Below are 23,806 nucleotides of genomic sequence, written 5' to 3' on the forward strand. Positions count from 1 at the left end.
GGGGAGGGAGGGGGAGAGAGGGGTAAAGGGGAGGAGGGGTGTGATGGTGGATTGGGGGAGGGGGCGTGGTGATGGTGTGGGGGAGGGTGGTGTGGGTGAGGGGTGTATGTGTGTGAGGGAGGGGGCTGATGGTGTGGGGGAGTGGGAGGGGGTGATGGGGAGGGGGAGTGGGGTAATGGGGAGGGTGGTGTGGGTGGGAGGGTGGTGTTGGGGAGGTGCGTGATGGTGTGGGGGGCAAGGGGGTGATGGTGTGGGGGGGAGGTGTGATGGTGTGGGGGTGGGGAGGATGGTGTGGGGGAGGGGGATTGATGGTGTGGGGGAGAGTTGAGGGTGGAGTGGGGAGGTGGACAGAGAGTGAGGGGGTGGGGGAGTGGGAAGGGAGGAGTGGATGGGGACATGGGAAGGGGGCAACATCATGATAATGTCACTCTACTAGTAATCCTGAGGCTCAGGCTAATGCTCTGGGGTCACAGGTTCACATACCAACACGGCAGCTGGTGGAATTTAAATTCAATTAATTAAATGGAATTAAAATCTAGTCTCAGTATTGCTGACTATGAAACTATCGTTGATTGTCGTAAAATCCCATCTGCTTCACTAATAATACCCTTTTTGGAAATAAGTCTGCCGGATCAGGCCTAGATGTGAGTCCAGATCCACAGCAATGTAGTTGACTCTTAAATGCTCCAGCAAACTACTCAATCATACCAAATCATGAAAGAAAAGTCAAAAAGGAATGGAACTGGATGGACTACCAGCATTGATCTTGGTACCAGAAATGACAACAGCACACCCAGCCCTGTCGAGCCGAAGACTTATGTTCCAGTACTAGCTGCATCCGTAGACAAGCTGCTCCAGTACAGCTACAACACTGGCATCTACCCTACAAGGTGGAAAATTGTCCAGGTATGTCTGTGCACAAAAAGCATGACAAATCCAACATGGCCAATTATCACCCATCAGTCTATTCTTGATCATCAGCAAAATGATTGAAGGGGTCATTGACATCGCTATCAAGCGGCACTACTTCTGCAACGCCATGTTCACTGACACTCAGTTTGGGTTCGGCCAGGGCCACTCAGCTCCTGACCTCATTAGAACCTTGGTCCAAACATGGACAAAAGAACTGAACTTAGAAGTGCGGAGAAAGTAGCTCCCTTGACATCAATTTGACCAAGTGTGCCATCAAGGAGTCCTAGGAAAATTGAAGTCAATGGGAATCGGGGGGAAACTCTCCACTGGCTGGAGTCACACCTAGAACAAAGCAAGGTGGAGGCGGTTGTTGGAGGCCAATCATTTTAGACCCAGTTGATTGCTGCAGGCGTTCCTCAGGGTAGTGTCCTCGGCCCAACCATCCTCAGCTGCTTCATCAATGACCTTCCTCCATCATAAGGTCAGAAGTGGGGATGTTTGCTGATGATTGCACAATGTTCAGCACCATTCATAACTCCTCAGAAACTGAAGCAGCCCATGACTAAATGCAGCAAGACCTTGACAACATTCAGGCTTGGGCTGATAAGTGGGAAGTAACATTTGCGTCACACAAGTGCCAGGCAATGATCATTTCCAACAAGAGAGAATCCAACCATCTACAAGATATAAGTTAGGAATGTGATGGAATACTCTCAACTGGCTTGGTTGAGAGCAGCTCCAACAACACTCAAGAAGCTCGACACTATCCATGACAAAGCAGCCTGCTTGATCAGCACCCCACCCACCCACCTTAATCATTCACTCCCTTGACCACCGACACATAGTTGCAGCAGTGTATACAATCTACAAAACATACTGCAGCAACTCATCAAGGCTCCTTGGACAGCACCTTCCAAAACCACGACCACTATCATCTAGAAGGACAAGGGCAGCAGATGCATGGGAACACCACCACCTGCAAGTTCCCCTCTGAGTCACTCACCACCCTGATTTAAAACTATATCGCTGTTCCTTCACTGTCGCTGAGTCAAAATGTTGGAACTGCCTAACAGCACTGTGGGTGTACCCACACAGCACAGACTGCAGCAGTTCATGAAAGCAGCTCACCACCACCTCTCAAGGGCAATTAGGGTTGGGCAATAAATGCTTCCCTGGCCAGTGACACCACATCCTGTGAAAGAATGTTAAAAAATGTCTTATTCCTCACTATATCCCTTTAGCCCTACAAGTTTTACTCATCCATTCTCTCAACTGTTGTGGAGAGTATGCATGGTACATCTGTCAGTACCTGGTTAACTTACTGATGCGCCTTTAGCATTCTCCTTAATAATAACCCCTGGGATTCAGCTGCCCTACTGAGTGGAGCTTGGCCAGGATTTGAACTCCCTGACATGGACTCTGCACAGCTGTTCCTGCCATCAGTGTCTGCTTGTGAAAATACAACTAACTGTCTAAATGGAGCCACTAATCGAGAATTTGTGCAGGTGCGTGGCTGTACGTTCTGTAATGGTGTGCTCCTTAGAAAGAATAAGTACTTTATCCCTCATTTTGTTAATTTAGTTTATTTGGTTGACTCCAAAAGAGTTAAAAATAAGGTGCTCTGAGAAAATGTCCTCATGGATGTCCTGTGGCATTTGCTGCATGCCTGAAGATCCTGGAAGACAAACATTTTTTTCTAATATTACTCATTCATGGGATGTGGGCATCACTGGCTAGGCCAGCATTTATTGCCCATCTATAATTGCCCTTGAGAAGGTGGTGGTGAGCTGCCTTCTTGAACCACTGCAGTCCATATGGTGTAGGTACACCCACGGTGCTTTTAGGGAGGGAGTTCCAGGATTTTGACCCAGCGACAGTGAAGGAACAGTGATATATTTCCAAGTTAGGCTGGTGAGTGGCTTGGAGGGGAACTTCCAGATTGTGGTGTTCCCATGTGTCCGCTGCCCTTGTCCTTCTAGATGGTAGGGGTCCTGGGTTTGGAAGCTACTGCCTAAGTCGCTTTGGTAAGTTTCTGCAGTCTATCTTGTAGATGGTACACACTGCTGCCATTGTGCGTCGGTGGTGGAGAGAGTGAATATTTGTGGATGGTGTGCCAATCAAGGAGGCTGCTTTGTCCTGGGTGGTGTCAAGCTTCTTGACTGTTGTTGGAGCTGCACTCATCCAGGCAAGTGGAGAGTATTCCATCACACTCCTGACTTGTGCCTTGAAGATGTGGACAGGCTCTGGGGAGTCAGGAGGTGAGTTACTCGCTGCAGGATTCCCAGCAATGTCACAATCCTAACAAGGGGTGAAAAAAACAGACCTGTAAGTGGGTTAAGGTGAGGCATTCACCCCATGAGTGCAGTACATTCGATGTGGGTGAATGTGGTACAGGTGTCTTACATTGCATAAGGATTGAGGTGATTATCAATGGTAGATAGATAAATGGAGAAATGATCAAGTTCAAAGGAAGTGGAGGCTTGGCACTGTTGAAAGATGAGGACAGTATGGTTGAGGTTGGGAGGAGTAAGGTTGAGATTTGGGTACGAGGAATGAGTTTGGGAGACTGGAACTGAGGTGGTGATGAAGTGATTTTTCTTTCATGGGATGTGGGCATTGCTGGCAAGGCCAGCATTTATTGCCCATCCTTAATTGGAAATGGTGATGAACCCACCTTTTTGAACTGCCGCAGTCCATGTGGTGTGGGTACACCCACAGTGTTGTTAGGGAGTTCCAGGATTTTGATCCATAAGACCATAAGACATAGGAGCAGAAATTAGGCCATTCGGCCCATCAAGTCTGCTCCGCCATTCAATCATGGCTGATAAGTTTCTCAACCCCATTCTCCCGCCTTCTCCCCGTAACCTTTGATCTCCTTACCAATCAAGAACCTATCTATCTCGGTCTTAAATACACTCAATGACCTGGCCTCCACAGCCTTCTGTGGCAATGAATTCCATAGATTCACCACTCTCTGGCTAAAGAACTTTCTCCTCATCTCTGTTCTAAAAGGTCTTCCCTTTACTCTGAGGCTGTGCCCTCGGGTCCTAGTCTCTCCTACTAATGGAAACATTTTCCCCACGTCCACTCTATCCAGGCCTTTCAGTATTCTGTAAGTTTCAATCAGATCCCCCCTCATCCTTCTAAACTCCATCGAGTATAGACCCAGAGTCCTTAAACGTTCCTCATATGTTAAGCCTTTCATTCCTGGGATCGTTCTCGTGAACCTCCTCTGGACCCTCTCCAGGGCCAGCACATCCTTCCTGAGATACGGGGCCCAAAATTGCTCACAATATTCTAAATGTGGTCTGACCAGAGCCTTATAAAGCCTCAGCAGCACATCCCTGCTTTTATGCTCTAGTCCTCTCAAAATAAATGCCAACATTGCATTTGCCTTCCTAACTGCCGCGTCAACCTGCAAGTTAACCTTAAGAGAATCCTGGACTAGGACTCCCAAGTCCCTTTGCACTCCAGATTTCTGAATTCTCTCCCCATTTATAAAATAGTCTATGCCTCTATTCTTCCTACCAAAGTGCATGACCTCACACTTCCCCACGTTGTATTCCATCTGCCACTTCTTTGCCCATTCTCCAAACCTGTCCAAATCCTTCTGCAGCCTCCTCACCTCCTCAATACTACCTGTCCCTCCACCTATCTTTGTGTCATCTGCAAACTTAGCCAGTGACAGTGAAGGACGGCAATATATTTCCAAGTCAGGATGGTGTGTGGCTTGGAGGGGAACTTACAGGTGGTAGTGTTCCCATGCATCTGTCACCCATGCCCATCTAGGTGGTAGAGGTCACAGCTCTGGAAGTTGCTGTCAAAGAAGCCTTGGTGAGTTGCTGCAGTGTGTTTTGTAGATGGTACACTGCTGCCACTGTATGTTGGTGTTAGAGGGAATGAATGTTTAAGGTGGTGAATGGGGTGCCCTCAATTGGGCTAATTTGTCCAGGATGGTGTTGAGCTTGAGTGTTCAGGCAAGTGGATGAATGCAGCTTCTTCACACTCCTGACTCATTGTTGATGGTGGACAGGGTTTGGTGAGCCAGGAGGTAAGTTACTCACTAGAGAATTCACTGCCGCTGACCTATTCCTGTTGCCACACCCCACCCCAACCCAGGATGTTAATGGTGGGAAATTCAGCAATGGTAGTGTTGTTGAATGTCAAGGGAGAGCTTAGACTCTTTCCTGTTGGAGATGGTCATTGCCTGATGTGGCACAGGCTACTTCATTATCTGAACAGTTGCAGTCATCAGCGAACATCCCCATTTCTGACATTATGATGGCGGGAAGGTCGTTGATGAAGCAGCTGAAGATTGTTGGGCCTAGGACACTACCATGACAAACTCCTGCAGTGATGTCCTAAAGCTGAAACGATTGGTCTCCAACCACAACCGTCTTCCTTTGTGCTTGATATGACTCCAGGCAGTGGAGCGTTTTTCCCTGATTCCCAATGACTTCAATTTTGCTAGGGCTCCTTGATGCCCCTCTCGGTCAAATGTTGCCTTCACGTCAAGGGCAGTCATTCTCACCTCACCTCTGGAATTGAGCTTTTGTTAGTTTGGACTAAGGCTGATGTGAGATCTGGAGCTGGTGGTTCTGGCAGTTCTCAACCTGAGCACATTGAGCAGGTTGTTGCTGTGTAAGTGCCACTTGAAAGCAATGTTGACAACACCTTCCATCACTTTGTTGATGATTGGGAGTAGACTGATGGGATGGTAATTGGCTGGATTGGATTTGTCCTGGATAGATGGGAAATTATGCTGCTGCTTATGGATGCCCAATTTTGAGCTGCTAAATCTGTTCTCCAGCAATTCCATTAAACATGGTGGTAGTTCCACAAGACACATTGAAGGGTATCCTTAATGTGAAAGCAGGGCTTTGTCTCCACAAGGACTGTGTGGTGGTCACTCTTACCAATACTGTCATGTACAGATGACTCTGTGACAGGTAGATTGGCGATGAGGGGGTCAAGCAGGTTGGTTCCCGCATCACCTGTCACAGGCGCAGTATGGCAGATAGTTCCTACAGGACTTAGACAGCTCAGTCAGTAGTGGTGCTACCAAGCCACTTTTGCTGATGGATATTGAAGTCCACCACCCAGAATACATTCAGTGCCCTTGTTACCATCAATGCTTCTTCCAAGTGGTGTTCAACATAGATGAATACTGATTTATTAGCTGAGGGAGGGCAGTACATGGTCATCAGCAGGAGATTTCCTTGTCCATGTTTGACCTGATGCCATGAGACTTCATGATGTCAAGAATTGATGTTGAAGACTCCCAACTATGTACAAAAGTAAACTGTGACAAAGGATAACTTTCCCTCATCTTTCTAGACCTGTCTGACAGTTGACCACACCATCCTCATCCAGCACTTCTCTTCTGTCACCCTGTTGGCTGGGACTACTCTCCCCTGGTTCCATTCTTATCTATCTAAACGTAACCAGAGAATCATCTGCAATGGATTCTCTTCCCGCTTCTGTATCCTTACCTCTGGTGTCCCTCAAGGATCTATCTTTGGTCCCCTCCTATTTCTCATCTACATGTTGCTCCTTGGTGACATCATCCAAAAGCACAGCATTAGTTTTCACTTGTACGCTGACAGCATCCAGCTCTACATCACCACCAACTCTCTCAAATCCTCCAATGTTGCTAAATTATCAGACTGTTTATCCAGCATCTAGTGCAGGAGGAACAGAAATTTCCTCTAATTAAATATTGGGAAGACTGAAGCCAACCTTTTTAGTCCCTGTTTCAAACTTTGTTCCCAGCTACTGACTCCATCCCTCTTTCTGACTACATTTTGAGATTAATTCAGTCTCTTCACAACTTTGGTGTCACATTTCACCCTGAGATGAGCTTCTGACTTCATAGTTGCGCCATCACTATGACTGCCTACTTCAACCTCTGTAACATCACTTGATTTTGCCCATCACAGCTCTGCTGCTGCTGAAGTCCTAATTTGTTAATTTGTTATCTCTAGATTTGACTATTCCAACGTGGTAGTGGGTGGTTTCTAACACTATACCCTGTGTAAACCTATGGTCATCTAAAACTCAGCTGCCTGTGTCATAACTCGCACCGAGTTCCATTCACCCATCATCCCTATGCTTGCTGACCTGCACTGGCAATCAGAGTAGCAATGTCTCGATTTTAAAATTCTCATCTTTGCTCTTAAATCCCTCCTCGGCCTTGACACTCTCTAAGGTGTCTGTTCTTCTTTAATCCTGGCTTCTTGTGCATTGGTGGCTGTGCATTCAGTTGCTGGCCCAACTTTGGAATTCCCTTCTTAACCCTCTTTGCTTTCTGTACCTCTCTTTCTTTAAGACATTCTTTAAAGCCTAGGTCTTTGACCAAGCTTTTGGTCATCTGGCCTGATATCACTTTACGTTTGGTGTCATACTTGGTTTTAAAATGCTCCAGCGAAATCCTTTGGGATGTTTCATTACCTTAAAGGAGCTATCTAAATAGAAGTTGTTCTTATAGCACTGTGCCACTGCAGTTTGGGTCTTTACCCAGGGATGGTGGTGGTAGAGTTGGGACATTACTGGATGGTATGACTTGGTCAGTGTGGCTGTGTCAGAACACCTTCGGTCTGTCCACAAGCATAACCTAGACCTTCCAATTGCTTGCCATTTCAACACACCATCCTGCTCTCATGCCCAAACATCCGTCCTTGGCCTGCTGCAATGATCCACTGAAGCCCAACGCAAACTGGAGGAACAGCACCTCATCTTCCAATTAGGCACTTAACAGCCGTCTGGACTTAACATTGAGTTCAACAACTTCAGACGATGAACTCACTCCTCCATTCTCACCCTCCTTTTAATCCCTTTTTCAATATTCATTTTTATTTTTAATCCACTTACTTTTAATTTTCGTTTTTATTCATTGTTTTATCCCCTTTTAGTTTATTTTCAATTTTTTTCCCCACCACTGCCCCCAATTCCACCCCCAATAGGGCCATCTGTCACTTGTTCATGTTGTTCTTTCCAGAGTGCTTACCCTTGTCCTGCTATTATCACATTCTGCTTTCTGACCTTAATGCCACTATCAGCACCTCCTTTAGCCTGTACCACTACCATTAACACCCCTTTGTCCTTTTATTCATGACATTTGTCAATCTCTCCTTTGCCCCCACCTATCGCTGACCTTCTATCCAGCTTCACCTGCTCCACCCACCTTAAACAGTATAAATTTCATCACATTTTTACTTCTCTTTATCTCTGAGGGAGAGTCACACGGACTCGAAACATTAACTCTGTTTCTCTCTCCACAGAGACTGTCAGAGTCGCTGAGTTTTTCTAGCAATTTCTGTTTTTGTTTCAAATTTCCAGCATCCGCAGTATTTAGCTTTTATATTATGACTGTGTAAGGCTGTTCAGTCTGGGAAACATTCTCCCAATTTTAACACCTCATGAGGCAGCGGATTGAAGCGCAGTTTCCCGCCTCCTATGGGGGCCTTTCCTTGAACTGTCGCTGTTTGATTACGTTTAAATTTAGCCGGAATCAGGCCGTGGTTCCCAGAGAAACACACAGGAGGTCCCGGGGACTCGGCCGGGTTATCCCTGTGATCCTGATGGGGGAATCAGGCCTGGAGATCCCTGTGATCGTGATGGGGGAATCAGGCCAGGATCTGTGACGATTAGACACGGCTGATCAGGCAGCTGTGAGGCCGCCCTAAAGGGGTCCTTGATGAGCGGATGGCGCAGCCAGGGAGCAGAATGGAGGAGCTAGATACTGAGTATGAACCGTTGCCAACGGTGAGAGGGGAAGAGGGAAGAAGGGGAGGGGGGGGGATGGGGTGGGAGTAATGTTAGTGGGTGAGAGAAGGGGTGAAGGGGAGGGGGATTGGGATTGGGGAAATTTTATGTGTAATATATCTTTAAGGAGAATGTTATAATACACGATCACATGACCTTATCCAATGACAGAGTAGTACAGGCTTCCTTCGTAGTTGGTAGTGAGTAGTCTAGAGTAAGTATCTGTAATGTAGAGACAGGGCTTTAGTTGTAAATACACAAGAGTAGCTGCTGAGTTCCTTTGTAAATAAATAGAATGTGTTCTGCATAAGAACTATCTGCTGATCTGCTCTGTCTGTGGTACCGACTCGGTCATCCCAAAAGAAGTGTGCAACATGGATCCATTAGTCCAACTAAACCAGTGACCAGGATCCAACAGGGGGGATGGGGGGAGGGAGGCAGAGAGAGTATTTGCCCACTCACCCCCACCCCGCCCTTGCAAGTTTGTTTTTCATTTTGAAGTGTAGTTACTGTTGTAACGTGACGGCCAATTTGGGGACAGGGGCAGTGGGGGGGAAAACAAAGCCATGCTGGCATTGGGTGGGGTGGGAGGAAAACAAGGTGTGGATTCTTGCTGTGCACAATCCATATGATAATGGCCGGATGATCTGTTCTTGGTGCTGCTGTTGAACAAATATTGGTCAGGATATCAGGGAGAACTCCCCTCCTTTTCTTCCAATCGTGCGCTAGGGTCTTTTACACCCACCTGGTGGGGGCAGACGTCTTGTTTGAGAAAGGGGCCTCTGAGGGTGCAGCACTTCTTCAGAGGGAAGGTAAAACATTTCTTCCTCAACTGAGGAGTTTCAATTAAATTGCTTTTGTCATCTTTGCTGTTTCCAGGATATTCCAGGAGTGGATCCTGGAGAGCCCATTGGATTTGAATGGGGCCCTACACAAATGTTGCTCTATCCAACACGGCATGACCGGACAGGTATTGTGACACGAGATTATTTATAAAAATTCTAAATTATACATAATGAGAAATTGCTCTTGTCCTAAGCTGAATATAATAATGTTTTTCCCAATCGTTTTAATCTGACGGTCGTTTTAATCTGACAAGAAGGAGATGCTTTGCACACGCTCCCACACAAGTGATAGAGTAAATAGGGAATAACTATTTCCACGTGGCAGGAGAGTCAGTAACCAGACATGGATTTAAAGCGATTGAAAAGAGAACCAGAAACAACGTGGGGCAAAATATTTATGCGGCTAGTTGCTGTGATACGGAATGAATAGCCTGAAAGGATGACGGAAGCAGATTCAATCATAATTTTTCAAAAGAGAATTGGAAAAACACTTGAAAGAAAAATAAATTGGAGAGCATGAGGAAAAATCAGATAAGTGGAACTAATTGGATTGCTCCAGCACAGGCAAAATGGATCAAATAGCTGCCTCCTGTGGTATATCATTTCATTAATCTGTCCTGACACAATTAACTCCAATTCTATTTCTAAATATCCTTTTTATATTTTTCCCTTTATTTGAAATGAGAATCTCTATGAATGACCATTTCATCAAGAATGGAAATATCCTGGAATATAAAATGCAGGAAGGACCCAGGTCTGTCAGACCCTCTATAGAGAACAGATTGTAGAGAAGTGGATTAATGTTAAGCGCGAGGACCTCCCTGTTTAAGTACAGACTGCTGTTTTTGGGAGCCTGGTTTGGTAAGGATATTTAAACCAGATCCACAGTGTGATTGGGGTACTCCAGTTATGAGACTTGAGATACTAGCACTAAATGGGCTGTGACTTCCATGGAGTGGCGATCACAGTTACTTACCCTGAAATGCAGTGACACCTTTCTCGCCCAACCTTCTGACTCGGGCTGGGTAAGAACGGTGTAGTGCAGCAGGTTCCCGAGGCCTTGTGTTGAGGGTAAGGAAGCCACACCCCTTTTTTACTTCAGCAGCTGCTGTAAAGCAGGTAGGTTTAAAGGCTCAGCCACTTTGAGAAGCCAGGAAGAAGGTAAGTGTATAAGTTAAATTGTGGGATGGAGGGGTGGGTAGGCAGGAGGTGTGGGGGAAGCCGGGTGGTCAGGGGTGGGAGGCCGGGTGGTTGGGGGTGAAAGGTCGGGTGGTGGGGGGGCGGGGTGGGAGGCCGGGTGGTTGGGGGTGAAAGGTCGGGTGGTGGGGGGGCGGGGTGGGGGTAGCTGTGGGGGGGGGGGTGGGGTGGGGGGGGCTTGGGGGTAGCTGGGGGGGGAGGTGTAGTCGGATGTTCTTGTGGGGATAGTTGGTTGGGGTCGGGGGGATGGTGTTAGTTGGGATTTCTAGTGGAGGGTCAGGGTCAGTGCTATAGTTACCCTGGAGTTGGAAGTGGTTTTAATTGCTCTAACTTTTTCTGGGTAACCATTGCTGTAAGACAGTTGGAATCATCCAAAGTTTGCAATTTAAATCAGAGTTTTGGATGGTTCCCATTGCAGGGCAATTGTCCAACAGAAGTTTGAACTTCCCAGGCAATTCCCGTGCAAGCCTTACCTGGGGACTTGGGTGGGCGGGCCCCCAGCGTATCCTCCCCCAGAGCATCCTCCCCCACGCCGCCGAGTTTGGAAGTTATTGGCCTTAACTTCCTCTGTTTGGAAAGTTAGTTACAAAAGGGCATCACAGGACTTGAAGGTCAATAGAAAGTGGAATACTTTGCTGAAGGGAACAGCAGAGATGGATACAATTGGAAAATTGTTGAAAAACGGATTGAGCAGTGGGACTAGTTTGAATTGATGCTGGGCTATGGGGAGAAAACAAAGCGCTGCGATTTGTTTGGGACTAATACAGGGCTATGGGGAGAGAGTGGGGCAGTGAAAGTAGTTTGGATTGTTAAAGGACTACAGGATGTGTGTGGGAGAGTGGGGATTAGTATTGGATTGCTCCAGCTAAGAGCTGAATGGCCTCCTGTGCTGTAAACATTTTGGAGGCTAATTGCACTCTGGTTTGGATCAACCATGAGAGCAGATTAGGGATTGAATTTTGGATCTTTCAGGTTCAGGATTTAGTGCTGTGCAGATTGTGGTTTCAAATTATTCTGTCAATCGATTGTAGTTAAAGAGCATTTGCTGTGTCTGGTATGCTTTGTGTGGACTGTACAGTTCCAGTTCCCAGCTCTTCTTTGTGTTCCAGAGAGTGCCCTTGGCAGTTCCTCGAGGCTGCCCTTCATTCAAGTTGTCCACAATGATAAGGATGTTTACTCGCCAATTCTGAGTAAACTTTTCAATGAATCACACGGCATTTTCATGACACTTCAGAAATCCCAGATGGATTGCACTACCCAGAAAACGGAGTGAGTAGAAACTGATTTCTAGATTTTGTTTTCTTTTGAAGTGTAGTCTGTGGGCCCCTATCTTTAGGTAGTTCACTCTTTGTAACAAATTGATATGAATGAAGTGGGGATAATTTTGCTCCCTTGATGCAGTATGGGGTAGTGGGTATAAGAAAGACAGACTTGCATTTATTCTGCACTTTATCAAGCTTCCTGGATGCATCTCAAAACACTTCATGTATAGCAGATTATTATAAGGTATGGTGACTGTGCTGTGGGAAAACGTGAAGGTTAGGTTGTGAGGATGCCAAAGTCCATTGTTGCCCTCTAATAGCTGCCTTGTCAGGCCATCAATGGAAAAAGATAATAAAATATCTGAAAGAAATTAAACACAAAGGATGAAAAATGAAGTGTGAAGAGAAACACCATCAGGGCATGAGGACAAGATGGTGACTATTGCCCAAATCAGAGTCCTGCAGACACACGCAGCTAGCATAAGGAATAAAACATTTGGAAAATTACAAACATGAAGAAGATACTGAGCATACTGGGAATCTGAAATAAAAACAAAACATTTTGAAAGCACTCATTATTTCTGGCGTATTCTGTTTTTATTATGGAAAATTACAAATGTCAAGAGTGGGAAAGCGAAACCAGGTAACAACACACCATCAGCTCAACTTAGCTGTGGGTTTAGAGACAGTGACTGAGCACTTAGACAAAATTTAGACTGATCAGAAAGACTCAGTGTGGATTTGTGAATAGTAGGCCATGTTGGATTGATTTAGTTGAATCTTTTGATGAGGTCATTAATGGGGAATGCCTGTGGATGGAGTCTCCATGGGCTTTCAAATGATCAAGTTCAGCATGAGATGATTAACAAAATGAACGAGCACAGAATTATAAAGGTAACCTTGTGATACGAGTTGGAAATTGGTTGGGAGACAGGGTTGAGATAAATGTTAGGTCGTCTTGATTGGCGGGATGTGACTTGATGTTCCCCAAGCATCTGTACCAGGGCTTCAGCTTTGCGCTGTATATATCAAAGGATAGAATTTTTGTTGGAATACAAATGAGTGGAAGTTATGCTTCAGTTGCACAGAGCCTTGGTCAGACACCAGGAGTTAGCTGCCTTAATGGCTGGATAAAGGCAGTTTCTAGGATAGCACTGAACCGTTATGAGGAGCGAAGCTGTGCTTTGATTTTTGGCCTCGACTGAGGTATCCGATCTAATTCATGAGATCGATTGAGATGAGAGACGGTTTAGCCTATTCTTGTTCAGCTGTTTAGAAAAATACCCACACTCCAGTCAGTCGAGCTCAACTCCGCATGTTGATTCCTTCCTGTCATTACCCTAAATGTGGCTTTCAACAGTTTCTATTTTAGGTCCTTATCAAAGTGTCAGGTTTAATCTGTATTAATGTTCCAGATTTACCATTTTTTTGAACTCTTATATCATCATGTGATGAAGCCCTTGTTTACCTGGAAGTACTCCAGCTGCTTTGGCATCCCCTGGAGTGGGGGTGGCGTGGGAGATGGGGAGAGTGGGTAATGTGTTATTCCCATGTGGTAACGGATGATTTTTGTTGCAGGTTAGTCTCTATTAGCAGGAACTATCGCTCGGTGATAAGAGCTTACCTGGAAGAACTGCACAGAGCTGCAGGAACTGGTAAGCTGCAAATCACAATGTGAAGATTTTACTGCAGAGAAATTCATTACATACCAGCCATCAAAATATCAGGGGTTTCAGAAAGCAATGTCACTCACTCCTCCTGTGCATTGTGCTTTTTAAATTGGTAAAAAAAAAACCTGCTCATTTCCTTTCTCGTGGAAGGCACTGTTTTATAAGTTATCTGCTCCTGTCCCATAACAGGCCGCTTACAGCTTCCACAATAGCTCAGTGAGTTTATACAGGGAGTAGTTGACTCTCTGTGTGACTGAGTGGTGGGATGAAGGGAGAGGAACAAGCTTATCCAGTGAGTACTTGAGCCATGCAGAATAGGAAATCCCATAATTTGTGTGGATTTAACTAATTGCAAGTGGTGGGGTGGGGGTGAGGGTGGGGGGGGTGCTGAAGTTGGTCTCCACTCCCTTTACTTAGGCAGGTGTGAATCCTGCTTCTGTTTGCTGTCTAATGACTGTGTATGTATTTAGTGAAAGTCAAAGATTCGAGAAGTCCATTCAGCCCATTGAAATCCATTTCTCCGATACCCAGAATCTCCCATTTTTTTTTTCAAAGAAAAGTACAGCACAGGAACAGGCCCTTCGGCCCTCCAAGCCTGCGCCGATCATATTGCCTGTCAAACGAAAACATTTTGCACTTCTGGGGTCCGTATCCCTCTATTCTCTTCCTATTCAGGTATTTGTCAAGCTGCCTCTTAAACACCACTATCGTACCTGCTTCCACCACCTCCTCTGGCAGCGAATTCCAGACACTCACTACCCTCTGCGTAAAAAACTTGCCCTGCACATCTCCTCTAAAGTTTTCTCCTCTCACCTTAAATCTATGTCCCCTAGTAATTGACTCTTCCACCCTGGGAAAAAGCTTCTGACTATCTACTCTGTCCATGCCACTTATAATTTTGTAAACATTCTTAACATCGAGCTTCTTGAACATGCCTCATCTACTCTGCGGCAATTCTATTCCATATGTATCCCACTCTGGGTTAAGAGGATCTTCCTTATAGCTGTTTAAATTTCCTTTTTGCACATTTAAATTTATGTCCTTTGGTCCTTTCTTGAATTAATTACCATTCAAGGTTTACTCAATACAACGTACTGTTTTATATCCTTCCTTTATCTAATTTTTTCTAAACTGTAGTGTTTGAGCTTCTTAAATGTTTTATCATGGCTCATTCTATAGAATTGTGCACAGTACAAAAGGAGACCATTCAACTCATCATGTCACCTGCTTTAGATACTTATTCTCTTTTTCCCTTAATGGTTGGGTTGTCTTTCCCTCAACTGCTCCCTGTGGCAAAGTATTCAAGGCTTCAGAAACCCTCGTGGAAATAAATTTCTTCTAATTCCTCTCCTCACTCCATGGTGAGAATTTTTACATTGATGTTCCTCTAATATGTTAAAAAATCAAAAAACTACTGCGGATGCTGGAAATCCAAAACAAAAACAGAATTACCTGGAAAAACTCAGCAGGTCTGGCAGCATCGGTGGAGAAGAAAAGAGCTGACGTTTCGAGTCCAACTGTTCAACACAACTGAGTGTAGTTAGGAGAGGGGTGAAATATTATCTGCTCCTATTACTGCTTGCTTGTCCCTACAACCACCCCACCCTCAACTTCTCTCCCCCCGCCCCCCACCTTAAACCAGCTTATATTTCACCCCTCTCCTAACTACACTCAGTTCTGTTGAAGGGTCATTGGACTCGAAACGTCAACTCTTTTCTTCTCCACCGAAGCTGCCAGACCTGCTGAGTTTTTCCAGGTAATTCTGTTTTTGTTAAAAAATCCCCAGGAATATGTTGAATATTCCCCATACCTTGGCAGCCATCTCTCTCAAAAGGCTACCATTGACTAGGAGATCCAACACAGGATCAGCTGTGCTAGTTCAGCTGCCTTCAAACTCCAGCAACAAGTGTTTGACAACAAAGACTCTCTGCAAAAACAAAAGTCCTAGTGTACAGAGCAGTTGTCATTAATGACTGGATTGATCCAAACCAAGCAACACTCATTCACCTTAATTCTTTGTCTCTTGTTGCTTGTCAGCTTTCTATCGATGTTGTTACATTCCCTCTTAGAATCATACAACTACAACTTGTATTTATATAGTGCCTTTAACATAGCCACGATCTCAAGATGCTGAACTAGAGCTGTAGCAATTAAATGTTGAAAAGGAACCAGAAAAGGAGATATCAGGGCAGATGACTGAAAGATCAGTCAAAAAGGTCGGTTTTAAGGAACATGTTAAAAGAGCCAAGGGAGAGAGAGAGGTGGAGAAGTTTGGGGAGAAAATTCCAGGGCTCAGAGCCCAGGCAGCTGAAACAATAACAGCATAGATGGAGGCCATTTGGCCCATTGTGCCTGTGCCAGCTCTTTGAAAGAACTATCCAATTAATCCCACTTGCCTGCTTTTTCCCAATAACCCTGCAATTCTTTCCTTTCAAGTTTTGATCCAATTCCCTTCTGAAAGTTACTATTGAATCTGCTTCCACTCCCCTTTCAAACAGTGATCTCCAGATCACAACAACTTGCTGAGTAACAAAAAGAAACTCTCCTTATCTTTCCTGGATATTTTGTCAATCCTCTTAAATCCATGTTCTCTGCTTATTGATCCATGTGGAATTTTTGTAACAAGCTTCTCTTGAGACGCTTTATCAACCAGTTTCCAAGAATGCATACATGCCACTACATTCCCTTGTATCCAATCATACACTTCTGAAAACCACTTTCATCAAAGATCATCCCATTAGGCTTGGTCAGTTTTGGTGTCCTTCTCTGCACCAAACTTAGGCTTGGTCAGTTTTGGTGTCCTTCTCTGCACTGCCTTCTGTGCCTACGTTTTGCATGTCTGATGATTTTAGTGAGCGGTATCTACAATAACATTTATTTTTCTTTTCTCAGTTTTCTCTCAGGATCCAGCTATCTCAACACAGTATGAGAATCAGGTACGAGAACCCTCGAGCAATGTTTAGTTAATGTTTGGTTGGGCTGAGGAGGAGGTGATTCCTAAGATGCATATCTATTGCAGATAGATTGTTTTGTGTTGCACTAGGATTGCAAATGAGTTATTTTCACGATGTGAGCAATGTTGATGCTGCTGCTCCCTTCCAGGGCTGTAGAGCATTCAGGCTGTAAGGTACTGTACCACTGGAGTGGCCAGGGGAGCTATGGCTGCTTTTCACTAATTTACCTCGATTTTGTTTCTTTTCTAAAGATGCTGACCCCTCGCCAGAGTACAGGCTCCGTGGGCACAGACTCCGAGCCACAGTGTTGTAAGCAAGTCTCGCCTACATATACTGTGTTTACCTGAGGCTGGAGTAATGGCCTCACTGTCCTATCTGGGCTTTCACAGTCCACATTCAGGATAGACCAGCTGCTGAGAGCCAGCTGAACTCAGCTAAATTTGAGCCTAAATCTTTGAGAGTGACATGAATTTCTAAGGAACTCTGACCACGTTAATTTACATTGTCCTTCAGGGGAGGCTCATTCTGGAATCAGTCCAGAACCAAGAATAGCAAAGAATATACAAGCTAGTAAGAGTGTATATCTGCCTCAGAATTGAAAAATTTGTGGTGAATAAAACATTGTAATTCAGACCAAACACTCCCAGGGCAGGTACACTACGAGGTTAGGTACAGGGTAAAGCCCCTTCTATACAGTCCCATCAAACTCCCAGGGCAGGTACAGGACTGGGTTCAATGCAGAGTGAAACTTCCTTAACACTGTCCCCATCAAGCACTCCCAGGGCAGATGCAGCATGGGTTAGTTGATACCATAGAAACCTGTTTTCTGTACTGAAGCTGTCCAAACTCATCTCACATGGGAATCCTTTCAGCTAGGAGATGGAAGGAGAACTGCATCTCTTTGGTCTTGACTGAATCTGAGTTCAGCCCCTGAATGTCTAACTCACTGCAGTGTCCAGGCCCTGTGTATTCTTAAAGTAGTTTCAGTTTTTGGAGTAAAGTGTTGCGTGCTGACTGAGGGTAACAGCAGGGTTTCCTCTTTTAATGGCAGGTTTCAATTCTGTCTGCGATGGAGCTGATCTGGAATCTGTGCGAGATCCTTTTCATTGAGGCAGCTCAAGGTGAGGCTGGGAAGCTGCCTGTGTGGCCTTGCAGTGCTTGACTTAGTTTGATTTAACTTTTTCTCTATCTGTTTTTGGGAAATGGGTGACACTGACACTTGGCAAGGATCCATCAGTTACCCATTCTCAGGACAGTCAGTGATGGTGTGGATGTGGAGCTCGAGTGGCAGGTGCTTTACCCTGAAGAGCACCCATTGAACCATTTGAGTTTTTACAACAAGCCGATACCTTCACAGTGATTCTCTGGATCCAGTCCACAAATTAGTAATTCAATTTCACAACTTGTCTGGGTGGGATTTGAATTCACAACCTGAAGGGTTGTTTGTCCAGTACCACAACCACTAGATGACTAAAGTTAGTAGAAATAAAAACTTTCAGCCGCCTTGTGTTGCCTGGAGTGCAGGCATCACCGAGGGTTGTGTGGGCCAGAACTCGCTAGGCTGGCATCTCCATATTCGAAGGGTTAGCTGAGACAACAGGAGTGATTCTACTGGGGAAAAGAGGAGAAGATTCCATCACAGCCCCTGCTCTTGGTTGCTGTGTGAATGGAATGTATGGATGTTGACCAGGGTTAAGCTGGTTATGATGCCCTCTGGTTGAATAGCCTGTCGCTGCCATTGTCTGGCTTGAGTATGAAATATGCCAGAGGACTGCCAGAGCCTGTAGGGCCTGTACCTCAGCAGGAGCAGGAACCTGTGGTACCTGCATCCCAACAGGAACATAAACTTACTGGAGTCTGTGGGACCTGTACCCCAGCAGGAACGTGAAACTAGGATTCGGCTGCAGCAATGGGTTGTGACTCAGAATTGTTTTAACTGGATGCTACAACCATGCTTTGTGGAAATACTAAGGCAGTAATGTCTGATTGCAGCTGGTTCTCTCCTGTCACTTCTTCTGGACTGGATCAGAGTACACATTTGCCAGGTGGATGCTATGACTGATCAGGTCCTGGATTCTGAAAACCCTGTGGAACACCTGTACTACTGGAATGTGGTGAGTGCTGACCTGGTGCTGCCAGGAGCCCTGGTTTGATGGAGCTGATAGTGGCTGAGATTGTAGTTCCAAAGAATAAGTTCACAATCCTAAAGCACCTTCTGTGTTACTGGGTCACACTGGGCAGACCCGGTCCAGCCCTTGCCTCAGCTGGGGCACTACATGTAACCACTGTCCTGGGATAGCGAGGGGAATTGAATGGGCCACACCTCCCATTCCTGATCATTATCTGGTGCCCTGTGCTGACAAGTTGTGTTTTCATCGTGAGGGCCCCCATCGTTGAATAGCTTGCTGAGACTGTCTAGTTTACATATGGAAAGTGGTTATTTGGAATAGTGCACTTCCCTATCTTAGGCAATGACAGCTGTTGGACAGTGCCCTGGCTAGATACCTGCAGAGAATTTCAAATACCTGACTTCAGCTAACGTGAAATAATTACAGTCTGGTGGTTATCCTTATTTAGAGCCGTACATTCAGGTTTCTGGTGAGAAATGGCAATCATAATGAGGCTTTGGTTCTGGCTCTGGGGGTGGGGGCAGGAGTTTGGCCCCCGGGGAGGGAACGAAAGGCTGATGTGAAGTACCTAGTCTCTTGGAGTGGGAGTATTTCTGAGCTGGAGAGGTTCAGGTCTGACGTTCTTGCTTGTAATTTTCTAGGTTACTGGCTATGTTCTACAAGGTCGATTGGAGGAAGCTCGACAGATGCTGGCTAAGAAGGCTGTGACTCAACCTGCAAACCGTTCCACGTACATATGTATGGATGATCTGATGAGGAAGATGCCCATTTTCTTTGTATGTTACCAAGTTGGTTTTCTTTGCTCCCTCCCCTCCTGTTGTGCTCTGAAGAAGCTGACTCGCTTTCGAGTAGAATTCCAAGGGGCCTTTTATATCCTGTGCTGAATGGTTATATTTTTTTGTCAATTTTCTCTCTTCCCTCAGGTGGTGACTGCTGCTGAAGTATATTTCTTCCAGCTCTGACTTTTGCCTGGTATCTCCTTTTAAGTGGCCATTATTTATGTGTGACCCTTAACTGTGAGCATCAGATCAGCAGCACAGACCAGTTCCCAGCTTTTCTGTCACCTACAGGCTTGTGCACCAACCTGGGACAGCTGGACTGTGATCAGTGTTCCTGCTGATTTATTCTCTGCATCTCCCCAAGTTTGGGCTGCTGAGATCAATTGTCCCATCCCAACTGCTACTGCTCAGCTAAGATTAGAAAACGGACTGGATAATCAAAGATTATACCCATGACTCTCTTGCTGTGAGCCTGGGTTGATGCAGTTTTGTGTGTGGAATAAGGGACTGGCCAAATTCAATTTACAGGCAAACATTACTGCAGCAGTCAAACGAAGCTTTCATCCATCAATCTGGATGGCTTTCAATTTCTGTCTAGGATTTGAAAAGGTCGTGTCCAAACCTGTCTCCTCACCTGCTTACTTGCTGATCTGTGTTGTGACATCAAGAGGGAGAGAATGCTGAGTAGAGGGAAGTGAGAGCACCGGGTGGGCGAGTCTGTTTTCTGTGCTTCTCGGGTGTTGTATACAGCATGGGTGTCTACCCTAGCTCCACGTCTAATCCAGCCTCTCAACCCCAGGTAACCCGGTCCTAGTTGTGCTTATGTTTCAGATTGAGTGCTTTGGCTTGTCTGAATTTTGTTGATTGATGGGGAATTTTGCTGAGAGCTACTCTTAGTGCGGTTTCCTCTGTGCTAAATCATCCCGAAACAGGAATACTCCATTCTTCATATCAGTGACTTCAGACATGGCATTGGGACACAACTGCATAGCTCAAAACAAGAAAAGTGTTAGAGACCCCTCACTGTCCCTCGTCCACCCAAGATCTTGCAACTGGACTGATGGAAGGTTAGGAAGTTGGGCAGTTGTTTCCTTTTTGTCAGGGATTGGAAGGCTTCACTGGTAAAATAGGTGTGTTTACTAAGAAGTGACGTACTAGGCTGGTTTTATTGCAGTCGAAGGCTGGTTCCAGATGTCCTCTGCATCGTTGGAGTGGCTGTTCTGCCTTGTGAGCCTAACTAGGCTATTTGACCATGGAGAACATCCCAGTCAAGACTGAACCTGTCCCTCTGGCTGCATTGATTACTGATCTGGAGTGGGCTGATTGCTTCTGCTCCTCCTCACAGCTCAGGCTGATTGTAATATTCTTACTGCCATCCCAGATAAGATTAGCTGACCCAACATTAATTGGGGATTCAATTTGGGACCCAGGCTCTGTGGTTCGGTCCTACATGAGCTGTTGCCTTAGCTCACTTGGGAACTTGGAGCATTTTCATTCACATGAACCTAATGCTCAAGTTTTAATGTGTTGTGTCCTGCCACTGTCTGATGACTTAATTATTAGGGCAAAGACATTTTCTGTGGAAATGTTACTGTCTTTGTGAATACTGAACCATTTCATGTTTTCTTGACATTCTGCTTTACCTCACCTTAGTATGGCAGTAACCAGACGGTAACAGAGTTCGAGTTGAAATGGCGTCACTGGCAAGAGGAGTGTAACCGATGCCTGAAAGAGGGAACTTTTGCATCAACTGGTGAACTACTGCTAATTTGTAAGGTAAGAAAGAAGGCCACTGCTGAGCTCTGATTCAATGATATCCTGGCCTGTAAAGTGGAACTCTTTCTGAGAATTTTGGAACTCACGCTCTCAGTATCTCAATCATAAAAAAGCCAACAAGAACACCCACTCCCAGCAGCGTGCTATTTGTGGAGCTCTCACAGACTGATAGAACACAAACTTTTTTGGGACAGGAAAAAGCCATTAGGATCAGCACCTTGTCATCAAATCTCACTTCCCATTTACTTCAGAAGTCATCTAATTATTGTTTGACCACACTTTACACCGACTACTGCAGTCCCTTTTCTTTGGTGTAAACCTGTTACCTGGGTCCCCTTTCGTGCCTCAGGCTCCCAAATTTTTAATAGTCCTCCCATTTTGATTTATGTGACCATCTGCAATTTACCAGAATCAGTCATCTCAGTGAAAGTAATCCGTGAGGCAGACGCAAAGAGGCTGCAGAGGTATTATAGACAGGTTAAGTGAGTGGGCAAGAATAAAGCAGATGTAATATAATATTGAGAAATATGATATCCATTTCAATAGGAAAGATAGAAAAACATAATTTTTTTTAAAAGGTGAGAGACGAGGAAATGTCAGTATTCAGGAACCTGTACACAAATCACAAAATTAACATGCAGGTCCAGCAAGAAATTAGGAAAACAAATGGCATGTTAACCTTTTGTTACAATGGGATTAGAGTATAAGAGTGAAGTCTTACTTCAGTTGTTTAGGGCCTTGCTGAGATCAGGAATACTGTGTGCAGTTTTGACCTCCTTACCTAAAGATGGTGTTACAATCTCTGTGGAGACCAAAAATGTTTAAAAAGAAATTCAGACTTCCGGTTAATAGCTGAAAGAATGACACATCAAGATTTTTCAGTTTAAAACTTCTGCTGTAACAAATGACTAAAAACACTGTTGCCTAAACAATATTTTTGTTTTGTAGGTAACTTATACTTTAATCTTCAGAAAGTGACGTTCCCTTTTATACTTCTCACCCATCACACTCTCCACGGAATTACAATCCTTTTAGCAAACAGTCCACAGTTGCTGCCAGATCCCAATGGCTTCCTGTATCCCCGTTTCGCTGAGTAGTAACTTCGAGTGACCATTTCCGGACGCTTTCCTCAGTTTTCGAAGAGTTCCTTAAGCCACCACCAGCAGTGAAGCCTGTTCTGATGACTAATCTTCCCCCAGTCTCGCCAGGATGAATCTCGTGGAATCCTTAGATGGCTGCAGGACGTGTTTCTTTGACTAGAGAACTTCTCCCTCCCACATCCAGCTGTGGTAGCTCACAAAACCACGCATCCCCTTATCTCTGCTGACCACACAGAACTTTTGCTGTGATGTTCATTGATTTGTAGAGCAGCTTGTAACTTGGTCTCAAAAATGGCCTTTTCTGCCCTTTCCCTGATAGCCACGTGACATATATACACACCTTGCATCCAGGTAGAAATGCTAATTAGCTGCCCTTGACCCCAACTCCCTTTCATCCGAGAAGTAAATGGAGAGTTTACAGCAAAACTGTTTATAATCTGATACCAACAACATCTTTCTGGGACTTTCGGAGACTCTACGCATGGCGAACTCAGACTGCTGCCATTGTTTCCAAACGTAAATACCTTGCAACATCTTCTCAGTAAAACAATCTAAGCCTTCCTTTGATCTCCAATAATCAAATCACCCAGGTTTACTGTCAGTCAGACAGACTGCAGAACAGGTGGCATCTCCCCCTTCCTTTACCCTAAATTTAAAGCTACAGTCCCAAAATGTAAACTTATGAAACTCTCATTTGTGACAAAGGATATAATTTCCTTAGAGAGAATGCGACGAATGTGGAGTACAGAAAGTGCAGGGTGGAGCTTAAGAAAGCAATTAGCAGAGCAAAGAGGGGATATGAGAAAGCTCTGGCTGGTAAAAGTAGGGAAAATCCCAAGATATTCTATAAGTATATCAAAGGGAAGCGGATAACCAGGGAGAGAGTAGGGCCCATTAGGGACCAAGGGGGCAATCTATGGGTGGAGCCAGAGGACATCGCTAGAGTGTTGAATGAATACTTCACATCTGTCTTCACCCAAGAGAATGAGGATGAAGGTATCGAACTCGGGGAGAGAGACTGCGAGGTTCTTAAGCAAATTGGTATAGGGAATGACAAGGTATTGGAGGTGTTGGCAGGCTTAAAAGTGGACAAATCTCCAGGTCCGGATGATTTGTATCCCAGACTGCTGAGGGAGGCAAGGGAGGAGATCGCAGGGGCTCTGACCCAAATTTTTAATTCCTCTCTGGCCACAGGGGAGGGGCCAGAGGACTGGAGAACAGCTAATGTGGTTCCTCTATTTAAGAAGGGTTGTAGAGAGAAGCCAGGGAACTACAGGCCAGTGAGTCTCACGTCAGTGGTAGGGAAACTATTGGAGAAAATTCTGAAGGAGGGAATCTATCTCCACTTGGAAAGGCAAGGTTTGATCAGGGATAGTCAGCATGGCTTTGTCAGAGGGAGGTCATGCCTAACAAATTTG

General features: G+C 45.3%; 1 protein-coding gene across 2 annotated transcripts in view; it reads left to right on the top strand.

Moving 5' to 3' along the window:
* The first annotated feature begins 8,536 nt into the window (after nt 1-8,536).
* nup85 (nucleoporin 85) overlaps nt 8,537-23,806 on the top strand; it is a 48,114-nt gene continuing 32,844 nt past the window's right edge. Inside the window, exons 1-9 of one of the 2 annotated variants that reach the window (XM_078570633.1) lie at nt 8,537-8,676; nt 9,556-9,646; nt 11,828-11,987; nt 13,559-13,635; nt 16,543-16,586; nt 17,656-17,725; nt 18,597-18,718; nt 19,375-19,509; nt 21,166-21,288. In XM_078570633.1, coding sequence (XP_078426759.1) covers nt 8,617-8,676; nt 9,556-9,646; nt 11,828-11,987; nt 13,559-13,635; nt 16,543-16,586; nt 17,656-17,725; nt 18,597-18,718; nt 19,375-19,509; nt 21,166-21,288 — 882 coding nt within the window. In that variant the 5' untranslated portion in view covers nt 8,537-8,616. The remainder of the gene's footprint in view (nt 8,677-9,555; nt 9,647-11,827; nt 11,988-13,558; nt 13,636-16,542; nt 16,587-17,655; nt 17,726-18,596; nt 18,719-19,374; nt 19,510-21,165; nt 21,289-23,806) is intronic. The other variant, XM_078570634.1, reaches the window with a different exon arrangement.

The sequence above is a fragment of the Cetorhinus maximus genome, chromosome 24 (genome assembly GCF_964194155.1).
Source record: "Cetorhinus maximus chromosome 24, sCetMax3.hap1.1, whole genome shotgun sequence".
NCBI lineage: Eukaryota > Metazoa > Chordata > Chondrichthyes > Lamniformes > Cetorhinidae > Cetorhinus > Cetorhinus maximus.